Source organism: Chiloscyllium plagiosum, chromosome 30, assembly GCF_004010195.1.
Source record: "Chiloscyllium plagiosum isolate BGI_BamShark_2017 chromosome 30, ASM401019v2, whole genome shotgun sequence".
Taxonomy (NCBI): Eukaryota; Metazoa; Chordata; class Chondrichthyes; order Orectolobiformes; family Hemiscylliidae; genus Chiloscyllium; species Chiloscyllium plagiosum.
In genome coordinates, this window is record NC_057739.1 from 34,634,290 (window position 1) to 34,658,066 (window position 23,777).

At 38.3% G+C, this 23,777-nt stretch overlaps 1 protein-coding gene across 1 annotated transcript in view; it reads right to left on the reverse strand.

Annotated features, from left to right (window-relative positions):
- Positions 1-514: 514 nt before the first annotated feature.
- cfap77 (cilia and flagella associated protein 77) overlaps positions 515-23,777 on the reverse strand; it is a 179,174-nt gene continuing 155,911 nt past the window's right edge. Inside the window, exon 7 of the mRNA XM_043720336.1 lies at positions 515-948. Coding sequence (XP_043576271.1) covers positions 826-948 — 123 coding nt within the window. The 3' untranslated portion in view covers positions 515-825. The remainder of the gene's footprint in view (positions 949-23,777) is intronic.

Here is a 23,777-nt window from a genome sequence, read left to right on the forward strand (position 1 = left end):
TCTCCCAGAATTCTTTCCATAGCCTAAGCTGTCCTAGAACTGATAGCATTCTACTCACTGAATGTCTCAAAGTGCTTTACACCCTATGGGGTTTCTTTGAAATGTAATCAGTGTTCTAATGTACAAATAGCAGCACAGAAACCTGAGCTCTAATAACTGTCTCATGTCACAATTGCATTGGGTTATTCAGCAAACTATTTGGGGGACCATATTTGACTACTAACTGTTACATTTCATTGATTTCAGCATACAGTTGTAATCTTTCTGTAAACGTGGACACAATGTATGAATGTGGAATAAGTGTGTGCTTCTTCACTTCTAGTTAACAAGTAAACAGAATTACCCCATTCCTTATAATGGCAAGCCAAAGTACCTTCAGTTCAGTTTTGTCTTTATGATTATTTAAGCACCCAATGTCCTCACCTTTTCCTTTGGCCTGTCATGTGGGAACTGAGTTTACATAAGCTCTGAGTAATAGCATGCTACAGAATAATATTTTTTTAATTGATTAACTTCGGAGACCTTTTCTGGTAGTTTCCATCAGATTGTCTTGGATGTTAATGTACAGTAGATGATCATTTATTTTCTCTAAACAGAGGGATGAAAATGATGATTGCCTACATACAGAATATTAAACTGAGTTTCTTCCTGAATCTAGTGTTGGATCTTGAAACACAACAGATGCAATCTAGACAGCTAAAAGATTAATTTAATTCCAGTTATGTACTAAAATTGCTACATATTTCAAGCATTTGAAAATATGCACAATTACAATCCCTCTACTTAATTTGCAAGTTAAAGAAAACTATCAATTTAGGTTGTGATTTATTCAAAGGCATAGACACCATGTCCATGGGGGCCACTCCTTGCAGCAGAATCCAACCAGTTAGCTTCAAGAGCTGCACGGCGAGCTTTCATGCTCCGGAAGGTATCGAGGTGAGGTCCTATCTGCACAAAACAAACCAAAGGAAATGTCAGAGGCAATAATCCATTTGGACAATATTTCAAAAACTATAGTGCCTGAAGCATAATCTCCAACCTCAAACCTGAAGAACATTGTCCAGAATCTGTGGCTAATCTAACTATTAGAGCAATGTTGTGTAGACAGCATGAACTGCAAGTTAAACTATTGATGTTTAGCTATTTTAAATTTACAAAAAAAAACTTTTGAGTTAAAATAAATGACAAGCAGCTTTAATTCAACTAATGCTCGTGGAATGTTAGTGTTTGCTCTTGATCAACAATGCCCTTTAACAAAGAATGAGTCAATCCAGATTTGACCCTTCCTTCTTAAGAGGAAAGGTTTTGATGGCATTTCTTTTGAACTTTGTTTTCCTTTACACCATATTTTAAAATCATAAATGGAGGGATTTCATCATCTTTTTTTCATTTTGATACATATCTTCATAAGAATTGGAAACAAAATACTAGTTCCATGGAATGGTAGTTTTTTTGTCAAAAATAATGAATCATGAAAATGAAAATAAAACCTGTCAGAAGTTTCAATTTGGATGAAATGATTTATCTATATATCTTTAAAAGAACCAGATTACACAGAACAAAAAAACAATATTTCCAGATAGAAAGTAGGAATAGAAACATAGAAGATAGGAGCAGGAGGAGGCCATTCTGCCCTTTGCGTCTGCTTCATCATTCACCATGATCATAGCTAATTGTCTAACTCAATACCTAATCCTGCTTTCTCCCCATAACCATTGATCCAAATTTGCCCCAAGTGCTATATCTAGCCGCCTCTTGAATATATTCGATGTTTTGGCTTCAACTACTTCCTGTGGTAATGATTCCACAGTCTTACCACTCTTTGGGTGAAGAAATGTCTCCTCATCTCTGTCCTAAATACCCAAATCCTCAGACTGTGACTCCTGGTTCTGGGCATATCCAACATCCTCCTGGCATCTCCCCTGTCTAGTCCTATTAGAATTTTATAAGTCTCTATGAGATCGGAATGGGACGATTGGGCGCAGCCGTTTGGGCACCGGCATTTTGGCACGGCCGTTTGGGCACCAGCTGATTTGGCGCCAGCCCATTTGGACATTTTGCTAGGAAGAAAATATTGATTGATTCATCATCATTCAAAGGAAGAACTTTTAAAAGTTTTAAAACTGTAACTTTATTGAAAAATAAAAACATTAAATCTGTTAATCACTAAAAACTGTAACTGTAACTGTAATAACGAAATGTTCTTAGCGCCAAAACGTCTGTCGCCAAATGGGCTGGCGCCCAAATAGGTTTGGCGCCCAAACGGCTGTGCCAAAATGCCGGCACCCAACCGGCTGCGCCAAAACATACCAAACCCTTGTGAGATGCCCCCTCATTCATCTGAACTCCAGTGACAAAAATCCTAACCAAGTCAATCTCTCCAATACGTCAGTCCTGCTATCCCCAGAAACAACCTGGTAAACCTTTGCTGAACTCCCTAGAGAGCAAGAGCATCCTTCCTCAGAAAAGGAGACCAAAACTCCACACAGTATTCTAGGTGTGGCATCACCAAGACCCTGTATAAGTTGGAGGGAGCATTAGACAGATACATAGTATTAAATGTCTAAGTAGCACAAGATCAAACAGACAGGGTAGAGGTAGAGTGGAGGAGAATGGCTCATTTGAACATAATAGATGAGTGAAAATGACTGGGTCCAGGATGTTACACTGGCGGATCACTGCAGTGATATCTTGGGGCTGTAATGGCTGATATCTGAAAGTGCAAGCTTTTTTTTAATATCAAGTATGACTTCAGATATTGGAAATGTTTCCACTTGAGCCTTATTGATCTCCATTTTCTGAGGATTCCTTGATGTCATACTTCTAATGCTGCCTCGACCCAAAAAGCATCTACTCTCAGCTCTTGTCTGTTCTTATCCTAGTGGAACCATAATTGAATTTACACTAATGAGGTGTGAAGCAAGTGGTTCGGGTGGTCCTGGACAGTGCTACACTAATGGCAGTTGATGGTACTGTTAAAGGCACCATCCACATTGATGTTGATAGATCAATAGACAGCAAGATTAGATTCATTTTTTTGTGTGTGGATAGGATGTACTTGTATATTTTCTACCTACGCATGTGTCAAAATCATAAATGTGCTGCACAGTTTTGACTGGGAGGTGACCAATCCTGTTATATAGATTATTGCCATAATCCACAGTGTCATTATAGTCAATGTCTTCAGCAGTTTCTGAATGTTATAAGGAGTGAAGTGAATTAGCTGGATATTGAACTACGTGAGCATGCAAACAAGAATGCAAAGGTATCTACAAACCTCGCTGTTGCTGAGGATACCAGTCAACAATCAAACAACAGTGGTCTTATGTTAAAACACTTCAAGGACTGGAAGGACTCTTAAACTCTGTAATCCTTATTCTCTCTGTCTATACCAGACATTCTATTGATAGTTATTATCCTTGTTTGTCTGTGTGTTTGATGCTGCATTTTTGTAATCTTTGGGGTTACGTATTAAAATTCCTCTTTCTTTCACTCAAGAAAACTTTTATTATTGGCTCCTTCATTTCCAGCAAACTCTGTTTTAATTGAAGTACGATAACCACACACTAAAAAGAACGAAGAGTATTTGTTGTGACTAACCAAGAGAGAGTTAAAAAGAGAAGTGATTTTCCCCTTCACACTTTGCCATATCATTCTAATTTATTTCATCTCATCCCATCTGCATATACTGTCAACATCAAGTACATACCTAGCTTCTCCTTAGAGTCATATCTATAGTTTCACATTGTAACCATTCTGTGTAAAACAAAAACTTGATTTCTTTATTAGATATATTAGCAACCATATTACATTTATGATCCTAACTTATGGACATCCCTATAAGTTAAAACTACCAAACTCCTTCATAATTTAAGACTTCCACTAAGTTACATTTAAACTAGTTATTTTTCTCAGAGCAAAGGGTCTCGCCTGCACATTGTGTTCTGATATTCATACTGATTATTATATGCACTTACATAATATGAGTGTCCCTGACAAGACCCATGTTTATCACCTATCCCAAAGTAACCCTCGAGTAGGTGATGGTGAATCACCTTCAAGCCTTAGTATTCTTTGTGGTGATGGTGCGCCCACTGTCCAATTAAGTTTTATAATAATTGCACGTAATAATTGATTATGAATAACTGGCAAACAGAGATTCAGATTCTGGTTCAATGAATGATTGGAATATTTGCTGAACCATGTACAGAGAAGGAGTTTAACTCTTCTGTCTTCAGTAATTTGTTTTAATTTAGAAACCCCTAAAACACCTGGATAAACTTAATCCCTGATTCTGTGGATTAGTCATTCTCTTATTCCCCATTTTTTGCTCGGAAATCCAATTCAAAAATGATTGAAATGACATTCCAAAAGGGCCATAAATTTGTGTGTACTCTGACAATTTAAAACTCAGAAATTACCTCTGATGTTCTAAACAAAATCTCATACAAATCTTAAGAGGTGCAATATTCAAATTATGAAATTTTAGTGTTTTTCCTTCCAAGCATGAACAAAGTAATCACATTTACAATGTCTATGATATCATTACAAGTTACACTTGCAGATGTAGGTGATCAGATTTGATAGAAAAGAAAAACATGCAGTAAACAGCATCTTTCATGACAGAAGGATGCCCCAAGGAGCTTTATTTTCAGTGCTGAACTTTTGAAATTTAATCAATGCTGTAATTTTTGAAAGCTATAGAGATATAAGTTTAGAGGAATGGAGCATTTCTCAAATGAAATACTTATTGTAAAGACTTGGTTAGAGACAAAAAAAAAGTACAGATGCTGGAATCCAAAACAGACAGGCAGGAGGCTGGAAGAACACAGCAAGCCAGGCAGTATCAGCAGGTGGAGACCTGAAGAAGGGTTACACCCGTCAACATCTCCATCTCCTGATTCTACCTGGCTTGCTGTGTTCTTCCAGTCTCTTGCCTGTCTATACTGTAAAAACTTGGGCAAAATATTGATATCCTCCAAACTGAGCTTACCCATAACCTTTGAGCCCTTTAAAACACCGAAATCATGTCACTGTGACAATCTATAGCTCTTAGTGTGCTCTAGGCATCACTGGTAGTCCATGAGGGTCCTCCAGGTGGTCAGAAAGCTGGTCCAAAATGCAGTTCCTGATGTACATTAAGGCCATACAAGAGACCAGACTAGACTATCAAGTTCACAACCCTTCTTGAAAACATACTACCAGACCAGTTCTCATTTGCACAGCATGAGTTGTCATAAACAAAACCATATAGTTTATTTGCAGGATTTCTGTTACTATTGATTTTGATTAATTATTATAGATGTAAGACATGAATTAATTTTGAAGATTATTGTGATAATTTAACACAATGGAATCCTTTGATGTGTTCTTTGATGTGTAATATTAATGTTTGTAATAAGAAAATTCTATACTTTTGTTTCTGCCACAAATGAATAATTTGTATATCATATTTAAAAATCCACAATATTTTATTACATTTACTAGCAAGCATTTGATGATTTTTTTGCAGTAGCAAGTTAAAGCGGTTGCGTAGGAACAGGGTGGGGTGGCCTGCAAGATCTTTCACCCACCTGAGTGGTTCGCAGACGAAACAATCATTCATGTGATTGTAGAAACAGTGCTGGTCATTTAAATAGTCAAGAGAAGAACATTACACCTTGTTCAATCTCACTAATTGTACTCCTTTGTTTTGTTTCCTCACCACATGAAAAGTGAATGAGTGTTGTCACAGGTTAGTGATATCTAGTGCAGCCCGTGATACAGGAAAACAAACAAAAGGGAGGTCGGACTGAAAAATTATCAAGAACTCTCAAGAGCTGTTGACAACTTGTTAAAAATAATCACACCCACAAAACCTATTATAGTTAGAATCTTGTTCAGCAAGTGGTCCAGGTTTGTGTCAGAAAGCGTCACAGATATAGAGCCACTCTTATCTCCAGTATTCCCTGCTGGGTCCACCATCTGCCACAATGTGTTGGTAGTTTCATAATATATCCAGGAAAAATCTAAAACTACTGAGTTCAATTTCTTAGATGGACTGCAACATGGATACAACTCTTTCTTTTCTTCCCTCTCTCCGTGTCCTGCATACCCCCCATCCCCAAACTCCTGCTGCATGAAAAAGCAGCTTTTGGACAAACATTTTCCAAACAAAAACTGACAGGAAGATTGCAACAGTTACTTTTTTGATATAGAAATGCTCTGCAAAAATATGCACAAGGAGCTTAGATGCAAATTACTTAGAAACACATCACTCTACTACTTGACAGAATATAATGAGAATCACTAAATCTTTTATAAGGTCAACACTCCTCTTCCCAAGCAGCTGTCAAACAAAGAAATTCAGCAAAACCAAACTTCCATCGCCTCATTAAACTCAGCAGCCACGGACGACATGTTCCGCCATCAATACAAGTTGTTTTGTGTCAGTAATTTGCAGTAAAAGTCTGATCGAGGGCCTGTGGAGACTGGGGAATCATTAGCGCTCCAGGAGCGGCTCTGCTCCTAATTGGAAGCATTGGGCATTATCAACTGAGGATTTTCCTGGATCCCTGACAGCTACCGGTGCTGGAATGATTGCCCACTTGTCAGTGTAAAAGACCATTAAAAACAAACAATTTTTCTTTAATTGGAGGCTTGCGCTCGGAGCCCAGGTGAGAAGCCTCATCACTTTCTTTGGGCCTATTGATGATTATGGCTTACTTCAAAATCTGTCTGACAAAATTGAAAGGTTTTCTTCTCACACTGGAAAGTGTTTTCAATATGACTACAAAAAGCTTGGCAGGTGATTTATATTTTTTTCCTCCAGCCTGCAAGGCCTTGATTAACCATCTGTATGTTCATACCACAAGTAGAACTGTTAGGCTTCAAAACTGATCAGCATTACTGAGGTGAGCAAACCAAATCAAGACTGTTTGACTCCAAATGAAATCCTTGCTGCCTTCAGGAGCCAAATGGATCTCTACAGAATTGACCCCAAGCCTACATGAGGATACTTGGATCCAAATCCTCTCAAATTGAAGTAGAAATTGCTGATCAAGTTTGTGCTCTTTGACACCTCTTGCATTCCTAGTGAATCAGATGGCAAAGAATGAAAAACTGTGACTGATCTGGTCAAGTTCTTAATTATAAGGGAAAAATAATTTGGGGTGAAAATTAAATGGTATTGGTTCATATTGAGTGCAGAGATGATGGGCACTTGATTATCTTCAGCCAGTTTATCCAGCAAGATCAAAATACTTGGCTGCTTGGCTGTAACTCAACTAACCACTGCAATAAATATATGAATGATTTTGGTACAACTGCGTGCAGATGGAGTTAAAGAGCTTTCATTTTGAGGAAATTGTGTCAAAACAACACTGTTAAATAGACTTTGTTGTCTCTAAAGAAAATCTGACACCAAAAATTAAATGTCTGCTATTCCTATCGTGTGCTTTGTAAATTGTGTAATTGGAGAACTAACTAGCAACAGGCATTTACAGTAAAACGGTGTTACAAGCATGAACATTTAAAAAAGGGGTTAGGATGCCTAGTTTTACATTTTATGATAATAACCTCTTTTAAGCGCAGTGAAAATGCAGTTGGATCAGTGCAGAATTCCATTAGTGCTGCATACATGTTAGTCATCACACTTCAAGCTGACAGTTAGCATTTCATTCCCTGTGTCAGCTTGTTAGTATATTGCAACAAAAATCTGGCTTTTCAATGAAATTGGAGGTTGTGAGAGTTGATCAATTATTCTGGAATCTACTAGAACTAGTCTGATCATTTGTAGGGCAGAACTAATTCCATCAATTAAAGGATATAACTGGATGCAATCAGAACCAATTACACAAGTCCTGTCTATTTATAAAAACTTCAGCATTCTGCTTCTGTAATGTAGTGATTATCACGGTCAATTTTCTGTGAAATGTCCAGGTTTGACATGAGATAGACATATTATAGGGGTCAAATGGCACAGTGGTAGTGTCCCTAACTCTGGGCTAGAAGGTCCAAAGCCCAATTACATTGGAGATGTGTCACAACATGCCTGAACGGTTTGATTGAAAATATACACAAGAAGCTGAGGCAAAAAGGTATAAGGTGAGACGATACCTAACTGATTGTAGGTAATGTTATTATTTATCCTCAAAAAACTGTAGCTTAAAGTCATCCTTTCAGTAACTATTCCTCTTCTTTATTTGAGAGAAATTCTCAGTTTGCAGGCTTAGTGAAAATAATAAGAGACGGAGACATATTGCATCATGTCTCTAGCCTCACTATCAGAACTATGATTTCCAAGGCTTCCAAATAGGGGGGCAGCATTGGTCCTACCTCTGGAAGTGTGGTACAGGCCCACTATGGCAGTGCAGTTGATTCTGATATAATGTGATAGTTTCGTTCTTGTGCAATCTTGCGTTATAAGAAATTGTGCAATAACTGCACCATTTAAACTAATGAGGCCTGAATTGCATTAATAGCCAATAGAGGTAAGGAATGTTCGCGTTTTACAAATAACAGTCCAAGTTCTTCAATAGCATTAAAGCCAATACTCATTGAAGAAACACACGTTATCACAGAACCAACTGTGCTAATAAGGGGGAGAGCATCTATTTGCACTCTTATCTCACTTATTCTGCACTGACTTTGCCCAAATGACCAGCACCAGGGCATGAGCTCTCTACTCCATTAATGACACTGACATTTTTTACAAACCCACCGACTCCCACAGCTACCTGGATTACACCTCTTCCCACCCTATCTCTTGCAAGAATGCCATCCCGTATTCCCAATTCCTCCGCCTCCGCCGTATCTGCTCCCAGGAGGACCAGTACCACCACAGAACACACCAGATGGCCTCCTTCTTTAGAGACCGCAATTTCCCTTCCCACGTGGTTAAAGATGCCCTCCAACGCATCTCATCCACATCCCGCACCCCCGCCCTCAGACCCAACCCCTCCAACCGCAACAAGGACAGAACGCCCCTGGTGCACACCTTCCACCCTACCAACCTTCGCATAAACCAAACCATCCGCCGACATTTCCGCCACCTCCAAACAGACACCACCACCAGGGATATATTTCCCTCCCCACACCTTTCCGCCTTCCGCAAAGACCGTTCACTTCGTGACAACCTGGTCAGGTCCACGACCCCCTACAACCCACCCTCCCATCCTGGCACCTTCCCCTGCCACCGCAGGAACTGTAAAACCTGTGCCCACACCTCCTCCCTCACCTCCATCCAAGGCCCTAAAGGAGCCTTCCACATCCATCAAAGTTCTACCTGCACATCCACTAATATCATCTATTGTATCCGTTGCTCCCGATGCGGCCTCCTCTACATTGGGGAAATTGGGCGCCGCCTAGCAGAGCGCTTTAGGGAACATCTCAGAGACACCCGCATCAATCAACCAAATCGCCCAGTGGCTCAACATTTCAACTCCCCCTCCCACTCTGCCGAGGATATGGAGGTGCTGGGCCTCCTCCACCGCCGCTCCCTCACCACCAGACGCCTGGAGGAAGAACGCCTGTACTCTATGCTACTTTCTCCCCACCCCCACCCTCCTCTAGCTTATCTCTCCATGCTTCAGGGTCTCTGCCTTTATTCTTGATGAAGGGCTTTTGCCCGAAACATCGATTTTGCTGCTCCTTGGATACTGCCTGAACTGCTGTCCTCTTCCAGCACCACTAATCCAGAATGAGCTCTCTACAGCCCAGAGGGTCTTTGAGGATTCCTAGAGACACCAGAATATCAATAGCATAAGAAGTTCAGTGAAGACTAGAAATATATTTCCCCTCATCTTACTCAAATCTTGATAATCAATGGGCATTTGGGTATTTAGATCCTGTAGCTAGTTACTAGGATTGTAGCTACTGGAATTCGGAGACATACAGCTATGATCTTGTTCTTCCTCATCTCTGCTCTCATCTCGGTGCAAGGCCATATCAAGAGGCAGAACAGTAGCAGGACTGCTCTGGGATGCTGTAAATGCAATTCCAAGAGACCTCCCTGCTCACAGACACAGTTAAATCCCAGATTGCTGTTTCTGTCAGGCACCAAGCAGCTGTTGACTTATGACTGGAGGTTTCTTGTTTTTATGAGAATAAGAGGATGTTTGATGGCATGAATGCATCAATTACTTATTTCTGGAACATTTCTAGCACTGCTGATGTGGAAATGCCCCAGTTTAGAAATAAAAGAAGCTAGTTTGAGTGGTAATGGGTTTTCTGAACATATTTTTAAAAAAAACTTCTGATATTGCTCTTTTGGATTTTATTACTTTTTGTATAATGCACACCACTGTCCTGATTGTGAGCAGATTGTAATATTTAGTTTCATTTTAGAACACTCTTCTAGCTCAATTCCATGTTCTTGATGGAGATCTCTCTTTTCAAGTTAATCATGCAATAGCTGGGGAAATAGTACACATTTAACAGTTCTGAAAGGACCAATGTCAACAGAGAGGTGTGAGCATTGAACCGTTAATACAATAACCAATATGTATGTAATAGATTGTACAAACATCAGATTGGTGACAGCCAGATAGTCAGATCCAGCTGTGATCACAAAATCCAGCTGCCTGTGCCTGTTCTGGTAAGCCAGGTTTCTGAGCATTTAAAGCATTCACATGACATTCCTTTCTCTGCTACTTTAAAGACCTCATTGTTTTAAGTGTATTTTAAGGGCATTACATTACTATCCCTAAGAAGTAAAACCACAGCCTCAAAACATTCTTTCAGTATATTTTTCTCTTCTTTATTCTAGAGGGATTTTCAGTTCCCAGACTTGGTTGCATCAAGTTTCCACATCACTATGTTGCTTGAAGATTTCCAAGACTTCCTAATATATCTGCACAGGGCATGGCACTGCATGAAAAGTGTAAAATACCACAGTCTGCCCTCCCTTTAAAGAGAGATAACCAGTGATGAGTTTAGTCTGAGGGTCACCAAGCCTCCGGCAAGAAGATGTGACCTTCATAGTGACCTCAGTTGGTACCCAGAATTGGATTCACGCAGTTAGCACCACTCTGCATTGTAAACCGTTTGTCCAGCCACCTAAGCTAACTAATGCCATGACACTGCTGATTAGGTGGGAGTGAAATATTCCCAACCTTCCCCACAGCTCAACGTCCCTAGTCTCTCTTCTGACTTTGTCCCAAAGAACTGTGCTCGAACATCAAAAAGAGGAACAAACAAGTTAGGAATGCCCACATCCCATGAATCAATTTTTAAAAAAAGGCTTGTGCATTGTACAATTCTATATACAGCACTGAATTTGACCATAGTGATGTTTTTGAGGGAGAAATGTTGAGAAGGACACCACTTTGACTGGGACAACACACACATCCTAGGACAGGCGAAACAAAGAAACGCACGAGAATTATTAGAGGGATGGCATTCTAACCAGAACTCCATCAACAAACATATTGATTTAGATCCTATCTACCTTCCCTTGTAAAAAAAAGCAACCTGAAATGACATCACCCACCTTAAGTAACCAAGATCTATAAATAGAGTGGCGGGACATACCACGAGCACTTCACTGGAGACTCTCACTGATGATGTTACCTAGTATGGTCTCGCAACATCTGAAAATAAATCTTCAAGCTCAGCAAGCTAACTTACATACTTACCATCAACCTGAGCTACAAATCTTCTCAAAAATTGCTAAATGTTGAGTCTGATAACAACTTCTCAATTCTGAATGTTGGCATTTTTCTCAGTCATTTGGAAAGATAGAGTTTTGGTGTCACACTTCTTGTGAAGGACAGTAGCATATCACTGTACTAGATGTCAGCATAGATTATATGCTCAGATCCCTGAATACAACATGTGACTATAACTCCTTTTCTCTAACCATACAAAATGATCTTCTTTTCATCTTGCAACTTGTATACTCTCAAGAACTTATCAATCTTTTATTAGAATCAAACATAACCACTTTAATATCTTTTCTGCTAAATCACCATCAACAGTAGCTTCACTTCTATTCATCCATTTGTCAGTGAGTATTAATGCTTTTCTTTTGCTAAGATCAATAGATTCGCTCATATTCAATCTACCCTAATTTCCACACCAGATTTATTTTCTCATGCTGAGCTGTTTGGACCATGGCATCATCTTTCTAGTAGAATGTTCTAATATCCAAAAAATGTCAGTAATTTTTTCTTCCCTAAACCTTGATGAGATTGGAAGCAAACCTCTATATTGCTTCATTCTATTCAACTATTACTAGCAATATCATGCCTTCTTGCTGCCAAGTCTACATATTCAGGGCTCTTTGAAATAAAAAAAACTCTAGTTCCAATGGTTTCATTTTTGTCATCCTTCAGATGTGTGCCTGAAACTTAGCTCTGTTAACTACTGCCTATTCAATATGTTTGCTCTGGATCCATCTCTCATTTGGAATTTATTCAAGTTAATTCTACAGTACTTCTAAAAATTCATCAAATCTCTAAGAAATATCCCACTTACCTTTCTACCTAGCAGCTGATTATTTTTATATTGGTTATTCTAAAGTTCTAGAAGCTCTTGTTAACTTTCAAATTATCCATCACATATATCATGAGCCCTGGAACGTACTATTGGCTCAAGTTGAACTGAAGGCAAAAGATTGACCTGTTTAGGAAACTGGTTGAGCAGAAAGAGACATAGAGAGGGGCAAGTACTCTAATTGATAGAATGTAGTGTTCTGTAAGGATCGGTGTTGGGACCTCAACTATTCATGATAGTCATTAGAAAATTAGATAATAGGATAGAAAGTCATTTGTTCAGATTAGCCAGCAGTACAAATACCTGGCTTATAGGCAAAGTAAATTGATGTTTAACACCGCAAAGGAATATTTATTGATTAAGTGATTGGGCAAAAGTGTGGCAAATGGATTCCAATGTAGGAATTGAGGTCATCCACTTGACCTAAAAGGGATGGAATATGCTACTTTCTAAATGAATAGCTAGAACGAGTGGAGATCCAACATTCTTGGGGCATTTAGCTACAATGATCATTAAAATGTCATAAACAGTTATAGAAAATACACAAAATAGGTACTAAATTGCTGGCCTTTATTTCAAGAGGAATATAATATAGCTGGGTCAATGTAACTTTTCAGCAAAGACCTGGGAGCAATTTTTAGGAAGGAAAAATTGGCCTTGGAGGATTGCAGCTTGGATTTACCTAGACTCCAAGAGTTGAATTAGGAGAAAATATTAGAATTGAATTCCCTGGAATTTGGAAGGTTAATGAGCAATACGATTAAAATCTTCAAGGTTTTAAGGGACACAGCAGTCAAAACTAATTTATCAGGTAGCGTGGCCTCGCAGGCTAAGATGCTGGATTAAGGCTCCCGTCTTTTTGTGGGTGTGGGTTTGAATCCTGCCACCGCTACTTAGGGGCAACACGGTGGTTCAGTAGTTAGCACAGCACCAGGGACCTGGGTTCAATTTCACCCTTGGGTGACTATCTGTGTGGAGTTTGTACATCCTCCCCATGTCGGTGTGGATTTCCTCTGGATAGTCTGGTTTCCTCCCACAGTCCAAAGATGGATTGACCAGGCTAAATGGCCGGGGATTATAGGTTGGGTGGGCTAGCCATGGGAAATGCAGAGTTAGAGGGACAGCATCGGGGGGGTGAGTCTGGCTGGGATGATGTTCAGAGGGTCAGTGTGGACTTGGTGAGCCAAATGGCCTGCTTCCACAGGGATTCTATTCCACCAAACTGGGGAGTCGAGCTAGGCTGCATGGTCAAAAAAATTAGAGCCAGACTTTTCAGCAGTCAAATTAAGAATTAATTCAGGCAAACAAATGAGTTGAGGCCGTGATCAGATCAGCCATGGTCTTGAAGGGCTTTTGCCCAAAAGGTCGATTTTCCTGCTCCTCGGATGCTGCCTGACCTGCTGTGCTTTTCTAGCACCACTCTATTATTGACTCTGATCTCCAGCATCTGCAATCCTCGCTTTTGCCTCAGCCATGGTCTTACTGAATGGCAGAGCAGGCTCAAGGGCCACATGATCTACACCTCCTAATCTTATATTCTTATGCAAACAGCAGTAGAAGGTTGGAATTATTTTCTGCAAATGGCAATTGATGTTAGATCAATTATTACTTTTAAAATGAACATTGATGGATTCTTATCAAATATTTCAAAAGCAATGGGAAAAGGCACTTATATAGAATTTAACAACAGTTCAGCCATAAACTCATTAAAGACAGAACAAGCTTGATAGGCTAAATGGCCTACTCCTGTTTTTATGTTCCTACAAAGCTTTGGCCGAAACCACAACTGCTAAAACCATTGATCACCTGTAATCATGCAGCTGAAAGAACACATCTCAGAATTCTAAACTTGAACACTATGATGAATCATGTGTCACTTTCCTGGACATTTATAAATGTGTTCATCGAATCTGATCTGGTACACTTCCAAACAAGTTGCAATTACAAAATGCACAATAGTGGATACTGGACACTTGAAATATAAAGACAAAATACTGAAAATACTTGGGTCAGGCAGTATCTGCGAAGAGAGATATTTCAGGTCTGTGGCCTGACCCTTCGTCGGGCTGGAAAATGGTACAGATGTAACAGGTTTTAAGTGCAGAGAAATGAGAGGAGATGGAAGGAGACATGAACAAAGGGAAGATCTATGACAGGGTAAAAGTCAGGAGAAATTTAAATAATAGAAGACATGTTGGGATAAAGCCAAAGGAGTTAATAATGGGACAAGTAGAGAAAGAAAAGCTGGATTCAGAAAGCAGCATCATTACCGGCACCAATTGTCTGAAAAATAATGGGCATGGTGGTTATGATCTGAAACAATTGCGTCAGAAGACTATAAAGTGCCTATCAAGTAAAGGTAGCAGAAAAAGTTATCAGGTTATCTTTTTTTCGAAGTCTATGTTCATACTTAATCAGTTATTTATCGAATCATTCTCTTTAGTCTACAGTTTATGGTCCTTCAACTAATTTTCAATTTAATCAAGCACTGCCAAAACGTTTTCCCTCTGCCTTTTTTAAATCAGATGTGCAACATGTAATTCAACCTATAACCTTACTTAACTCCCAGAAAATAAGTTACTGCAATATCAGCAATGGCAAAGTTTCTGTTTGCTTGATGGAATTGTGTCCATGTGGTCACAACTTAACTAAAGCCAGAAAGGTTGAAGATTGCCAAAATGTCTGGTCTTACCAGCACAAATTATTAGAATCTAATAATATTTATGGGATATTAAGCAATTCCACTCTTTAAAAATCAAAATTTTGGCCAACGTTTGGACACCTTTCTCTAATAACTACTTCTCAAAGCCCAAAACATTTTCTCAACAGCAACAAGTAGCAATCTGCATTGATCATGTTGTATAGCTCAATTACACATACACTGAAGACTGGCAAAAGAAGCAACCTCTAAAATAGCTGAGCATGTCATTCAGTTGTATCAAATCAGTAAACTACCTTAAAGGAATAAAACTGAATGAATTTCTTGGCATCAGAAACAGCAATGGCAAACTATGTCCTGTTGACCGTGCAAAGTCTTCTTTACTAACATCTGGGCACAAATGCTAAAATCAGGAGAGTTATCTCACAGACTTATCAAGTGGCAGTCTGGCATTGTCATACTCATGATATCATACCTTATAGATAGTCCCAGATATCATCATCACCATTCCAGGCAGGATGGAGCTGTTCTAAGAATCCTCAACATTCATTCAGAAGCCCATGAAGTCTCAGATTAAACATGGCAAAAAAGTCTCCTACTGATCACCATCCAGTATCCCTGCCCTCACACTAGACTAGGTCTGCAGCAGATGGTGAAGACCCAAAAAAAAGAGGACAAACATAAACAGAGAGTGCCGGAGAAATACAGCACGTGTGGTACTGTCTGTAGAGAGAAAACAGGGTTGATGTGCTATGTCCAGTGACATGTCTCTGTACAGATGCAGCTAGACCTGCTGTGTTTCTCCAGCACTCTGTGTTTCAAATTTTCAGTATGCGTAGTTCTTTATGTTTATTTAATGAAGATACCCCTCACTCAGTTCGAGTAAATCTCCTCTGAACTGCCTCTAATGTATTTACATTCTTTTTTAAATAAGGAGACCAAAACTGCTCAAAGTATTTGAGATGTGGTCTCACCAATGCCTTGTATAATTGAAGCATAGGATCCTTACCTGTATGTTCAACTCCTCTCATAATAAAGGATAACATCCCGTAAGCCATCTTGATTTCATGCTGTAGCTGTGCATCTCCATTTTGTGACTCATGCATGAACTTTTGCATCTCAGTATTTTGGAGTCATTCTTCATTTGAGTAATACTCTGTTTTATTCTTCTTATCAAAGCGAACAACTTCATATTTCCCCACATTGTGCTGCATCAGCCAGATGTTTGTCCACTCACTCACCCTATCTACATCCTCTAAAACTTCCTTATGTTTTCTTCATAAAATAATTTCCTATCTATCTTGATATTGCCTGCAAATTTAGCTACTTTGCCATCATATCCCCCATCTAAGGCATTGATTTAAATTCTAAAATGTTGAGTCCACAGCACAGTCTCCTGAGGACTCCATTTGTCACATCCTACATCAATTAACACTTTCTAAATTATATTTGTCTCACATAGATAGTCACATGGTGATCATGGTCAATTCAAATTGGTCTATTCTTCAGAGGTGCAAGATAAGTCCTAACAAATGCATTTCATATTATATCTCCTTAGCTATTGGGCAATTAATTAAGTCAGTAGAAAATCATAAAACCTGACTGGCAGTTTTTAATGACTTGAGTTGTGATGTAAATATTGATTTTAAATAATGCTGCAACTATTCTGCTTCTATTCCAACAGACGTGATGCCTGCCTGTTCTTAATGTGTCGTGTTATTTCATTAAAATATTTGATTTGATTTCCAGGATCTGAACATTAAAGTAATTCTTGAAAACATAAAACTGAATTGGACAGAGAATGTATTGCAAATAAATAGTTCTCGTATTAAATAGATAGATGTGACTGGTAATAGCTGGTGAATTGTGTGTGTAAACATGGATCAGAAGGACTAGTCTTGTGAAATGTTATTGCACAAAGGAAGAGACTGAAAATGTTGTTTGACTATGTTACTCATTAATTAAATTGCAGGTTAACTGCTCATATAATGAAGACATCTAACATGCAGGTTGACACTGCTTGCAGGGATAGAAAAAGATCCAATTTGTAATGGTGATATTTTTGTATCATGGTGATAGAGGATGACAGGCAAGCTTTAAAAGATTCTTGGAGTTAGCCAACTGTAGTTTCCCTTTGAGGTTTAAATGACATTTATAATGACCTTTCTTGATAGGCTGATATAACATTCTGAATTCACTTTTTAGTTTTAAATAATGCAAAACCTGTAGCAATTTAATAAGTCAGCCAGAAATTTGGAAATCTATTTTGATTTTGGTTATTTAATTTTTAACTATTTTTTATTTTTCTTCTGTTAATTATTCTGTTGCCTAATCTTTTCTGCATTGCTTTATTCCTTACTCTCACTCTGACCAGCTCACGTACCTTCAGTAAATAGGATGTTGAAGAATGGTTATATGACAGAAGGAAGTCATTTGGTTTATTGTGTATGTGCTAGTTTTTTGCAACAGCAGTTTAGCTTGTCTCAACCTCCTTTCCCATTAGCCCTGTAAATATTTTCTCTTCAAATAATTATCTATACTGTTTTGAAGACCATGAATGGATTTGCCTCTTCTATACTGTCTGACAGCATTTTTCATGATCTGGACTAAGACCTTCCCAATGATGTCTGTCCTGGATAGAGTTTGCCTTCTGATTTTCCTTTCCTTTCCTAATTGGACTCCACAAGGCAACACTGCAGCTGAGACTGAAAACTCAGCATTGCCGGAGAATGAATGGACCAGTTTAACACTACAATAATGCAGTATCCCAGTATTCCAAAGGTACTGAATTTCAATGTAGCTATGTTGATGATATAGCTGAGAGTTTCCATTGTATACTTATTAATTCTGAATTACACAATTTAATACTGGCACAATGATGCAGTGTGCATCCAGGCCTGATCTTTAAAGAAGCCAAATACATTTTCTATCTGTTGATCACTGGCAATGTTGTCATCTACTTTATTCAGGATAGACTTAAACACCATCAACAGGAAATGCAGATGGTTGCATTCCAGCAGTTCTATGATTCTCAAAAAAGTAGAGGTAAAGATAGAGAGGGTGAGGGATTGAGTACAGTGTGTAAGATGCCCCCTCAGATCTCCAGTGATTCACACAATCTGCTGAACATTGAAGGGTCGTGTTCTTTCCTTGACTTTACCTGGTAGAACAGCCTTGGGCTGACAGGCAACTTGTAAAATGATTACTGACATATGCTAATGGGGCACGCACATACTAGGTGTCCTAGGAATTGAAAAATGTAACACGCTGAGATATTTTGAATGGGGCTTGGACGCAGCCTGTTTCCTTCAAAGAATATTCCAATGACATCAATTTTGAAGATTCTATTTTATTTTTACGTTTCCCTCATCTATTTTGTTCCCACTCAATGCGTTTAAATCTGTGTAATGAATGCAAGCAGCAGATTTTAATAAAATCAGCCTGTAATATTTCATTTATGCTGTACTACATTCCAAACTCTTTCTGCTTTGCAATTTGAAGCAATACACTTAAATAAATTGAGGCTTGTAGTTTAAAATAATTAGCCTAGTGAAATTTGTATTAATGTATATTATGTATAGTGTGAAACTATTTTCTTATTCAGAATTATAACCAGGTATGGATCCTACTTGGATAATTAGGTGAATTATGTTGGTCTTGTTTGTTCCTTGCTCTTTGTCTCCACCCCAATTCACATCAACTCACTCTGTTAAATACCTTAGTTGAAGGTAAATGTCACTTGAATTAATAATCCCAATATTTTTTAAGCAGCAGGCACTAAGACCTTGGGAAATCTTAATATGTTCAGAGACCCAATTCGTAACCTCAGTCTGTCCCACTGGATACAACAATCATGGAGATTATTTACTTCACTTTTTAAGTATATGCTGTTGTAGTTCCTATATACATATATATATATATATATATATACATACATACAGACACACAATATGTGTGTCAGGCATGGAGTTTACGGCAATGGATTGCACATTTTATTTGATAATCCTAGTGTGATTGCATTGGAATCATTAATCTTCTTGTATGAGCATTATTTTCTAATATAAATGCAGAATATTCTAACAGTTTTTTCTACACAGAAAACAAAAGAAATGTTTAAATAAAGAATGATATGTGTTAATAAGAAAATTACCATGTTAATCTAATTTTGAGTTTTAAATCATTGCTCAAAAGCATTCAACTACTGTTTATGGTATTATTTGATAAATTTGAGATGCATATTTATATGACAGACAACAGCAGAGATTCACCTCTCACCTTACATCATTAGACCAAGAAGGGTATCAGTATTACTTTACTGCAATGAAATTATGAGGCACAATCTTATAATATATTACATCTCTAGTCTGATAATATGAACCAAATTCAAAGCCTTTATTTCTCCCTTCAGTGACATGCCATCAGGAATAAGCAAAAATACTAAACCAAGCACATGATAAAGCAAGGAATCCTTATGCCACTCAACATTATTTAAAACTAATAAACTTGCATTTTCTCATGTATGAATAAATGCTTTGTAATACAAGATGGATTATCCCATGCATAATGACACTGTTCTGTATCCATCACACTCTATATAAATAAATGCAATATCATCCTCCCCTCCAAGAATAAACTGAATAACTGAGAAAAGTGTGTTCCCTTTATTTCATTGAGCCAGAATTAAAGCTGAAGGAAATTCTTATTGTTTCTGTGGATCCAAGATGCATCCCTTGCCTGTAGTTTTTTAAAAAGAAAACATTAATACTTATTTTAAAAAGTAGCCATGCATCCTAAGAACTGCTCCATTGAGCTGGTTGTCCTCTATGTGTTCAACCGGCGACAAGCTACATTCCAATGATACCTGCTATGGGAGTCCCTTTGCTACCACTGATGCCAATGTATTCTCAGACCAACTGGGGACTTTTTTAAGCCGTTTTACCACCTAACCTTGATTAAAACATAAAAAAAAATTGGGAGCCATCCAGTGGTAAGTCTTTAATATTCATAGAAAAACATCCTTTTGGCCATGAAGCCAGTTTGGGGAAAAGGATTTGCAAAGCAGTCTTTAAAACATTTTTTTTGAGTGACTATCATATTCAATAGACAGTGCTGAGAAGCCATAGTACTCACTGCCCGAATTTCCATTTCATTAAAATATTGAGAAATAAAACAGTATCTGAAGTAATAACAAATATTCCCAAATGACATCCCCTCTCCAACATGAGCAGCACTTCTAGTCTTCCAAATAAAAATTGCTGTTTTGCTTACAGTCAAACTCATAGCAATAGTATTGGGAATATACATTGTATTATATATCTTTAAATAAAAGGTCTTTGTTCTAATTGCTGCTATATAATATAAAAACACATCACAATTGATAACCAATTTAGAAAATGTATAATGTTTTAGAATCTACTTATGTCACCAGGTACCATTGTTTGTTCTGCTGTAGTGTGTTGTTAGTACTTTTGAAATGTTAAGACTAGTTTGTTATTTTTCTAAGAATGTTTTTTTTTAATGTAGTGAAATTCCTGCGACTTCCAAAAATCTTTGAAATTGCTTTTCATTGATTGTGTAAAGAACACCAGCTACCATGATGAAACTTCTTCATATTACCTTGGCTGACCTGCATTGTTGGTTAAAATTTTGAAGATTAAGGGAACATAACTACCTTGTTCCCATAAAACTCCACAAGTCAGGGGCGGTACAGTGGTTAGCACTGCTGCCTCACAGCAAAAGGGACCTGGGTTCAATTCCTACCTCAGGCAACCGTCTGTGTGGAGTTTACACATTCTCCCTGTGTATGCGTGGGTTTCCTCCCACAGTCCAAAGATGTGCAAGTTAAGTGAATTGGCCAAGCTAAATTGCCTGTAGTGTTAGGGGAATGTGTCTGGGAGGGTTCATGTGGACTTGTTGGGCTGAAGGGCTTGTTTCCACACTGTAGGGAATCTAATCTCATCAAACACTTTAAATTTTGTAATACAGTTTGGTGGCTTTTAAGGAGTTGATGACCCCTCTAACACAAAACTATGAAGGTCCTGCCTTCTCACCCTCACCCTTGCCCAAAGCATGGTGATCCTCAAGTTAAACTCATCATGCTCTCTAATGAGAAAGCAGCCCTACTGTCCTCTGGGACTATGGTGACTTTAGCAAATGCAGAAATGTGTGTTGCAGTGACAGTATTTTACATGTTTTTGCAAATGATAATGAAATATGATATGAATGCATGGCATTTTGGAGTATACTAGTCAGAGTTGCTGTGCTTCAATATTTTAGTTTAATTAAGTTTAATTATTTTGTTTATAAACCATCTTGTCCTCCATTCACTCAGGCTCCATACCAGACATTTCTAGAGACTGAATGCTGAGTAAACCTGAATTCAATATAACGTAATTCAACAGCAAAATTTAATTTTTTTACATGTATAGGCAACATGTACAAAGGCCTGGATTCTTCCTTGATGAAATATGTATGAAATCAGGAGAACAAGGTGAGATAATGGGCACATTCGCAGAAGTTAGCATTGCAACTTTGAACAAAATGTTGACAGTGTTTTGAGCCAAGGAAGCTATTTATTCATGCTGGTATGGATATGGATTCAGGCTTAACTGTATGGTGGGAGACAGGAGGTGTGTTCTGTGGAAGAGAACAGCTTGTCAAGGTGGAGGGAAAGGGAGGGAAGGACACAATATCAGAGGGTCAGGCGTAAGTAAATGAAGGGTTAAGGGCAATGGTTAGGAAGAACATTAAGAATCTGCAGAGATAGTCTCAAACTTGGAGATGGAAAAAATAATGGTATACTTATTCTTGAAGCTAGAAATGATGTTAAAGGGGTTGAGGAAGAGGTTTTGAAACAGCAAAGACCAGAACAAAAACAAACGCACTAATCTCTGAACTTAAAAGTGTGAAGTATAACAACTCACTGGGCAAATGTATTGGACATCAAGCCCTGCTATACACGGAGGCATCTCAAAAGTTAAAGATTTTATAAAAGAATGCCAAAACTCCTCACAATTTTTCTGTCTTTTTATACCCAGGTTGACATAAAGCGTGGACTAAGTTTCTGTACTTAACAGACTGCTATTACAAATACAGGGAAATAACTATGAACTGTTGATGTAAATTCTGCTAATTAAAATTCTAACTAACTAACCCCTTCTAAGTACACAGAAGACACAGAAAAACATTGGTATTTTGAGTGGATGGAAAAACTGGGAAGGCAGTTCAATGCTCCCTGTCCAGAGGTTTTAATGAGTTGATCCTTTTGGTTTAGCAGGACTTGTTGCTCCTTGATCTAACTTTTCAAGCTACTTTCACCTGCTTGCAGGTGGCATAGACAGGCTGGTTCTTAGAAAGTCTCTGAGGAATTGTTTAAAAGCCACACCTTACAGTTGTGGGACAAAAATAAACTGGCTTTCTTTAAACTCTAATTTTTTTGAGAGAAAGACAGAATCTCCCTTTCCAGAGTTCTAATGGCGTCTAGCTATACTGTTTACGTCAATAAGCTGATCAGCTATAGGAAACAATCATATAGTTGTTGATAAGCAGAAGGCCTTTGTTATTAAAAACTGGTCAAAGCTCCAGAGACTAATCAGCCAATTGTTGCTAGCTGAATTTCATTTGTATCCACTCATGGTACCAGTTTGTCTGGTTGAGCAAACAGCACTTACAATACTTAGAATCTCTATGGGATCAGGTCATTTGGCCCATCAAGTCCACACTGATCTTCAGAAGAGCATTTCTGCCAGACTAACCCCTGTATTCTATCCCTCTAACACTGCAATTCCCATGACTAACCTACTTAACTACACATTCCTGAACATTGTAGGGCATTTTAGCATGCCCAATTTACCTAACCTGCACATCTTTGGACTGTGGAAGTAAACCAGAGTACCTGGAGGAAACCCATGGAGACACGGGGAGAATGTGTAAACTCCACACAATCACTTGATCCTGGAATTAAACCTGAGTCCCTGGTGCTGTGAGGCAGTAGTGGTAGCCACTAAGTCACTGTGCTGCCTACTGATAACTTGCTTTTTTAAAAAAGCACAGCAGTCCCTTCTACAGTTCTCGGTTTTTATAACAGATCTTTTCCCATTCAGTCCACAATCAAAAGTACAGAAAAATAATAAGAAATACAGTCTTTACAGAAGGTTTGAATTATACCAGGGAATTGTTACAGTGAGAGATAGAGAGTAGCGTGAAGACAAGGGCATTAAAAGTGCGAGCTGTGGTTAATAGTGAAGGACAAATAAATGGAAAATTAAAATTTGAAATGATTTATGAAAGAACAGGAGAAAGGAACATGTGAATAATCAAATGTGATGGCATTAATGTGTTGGGCTGAATAGTCACTTGTTTTAACACTCATGATCCGTGAAATAAAATTTGGTGAGGAAGGGACAGAACGCCAAGAATGAAATGATTTCAATTTATACAGTCTTTTATGAATTTTAGACTCTTAAAAGAATATTGTACAATAACTATATTTTGTTGAAATTAGAGTAATTTATCTTGCTGGAAAGGCCTAACAATTGCATCTGGATACAGATGCTCTACTGTGCTGAGTTCAGACATGGAAGTTGGCATCAGTCAGGCCTGAAGTGTGACTAATAGCTGTCCAAGTCTGGTCGTTACAGACTTT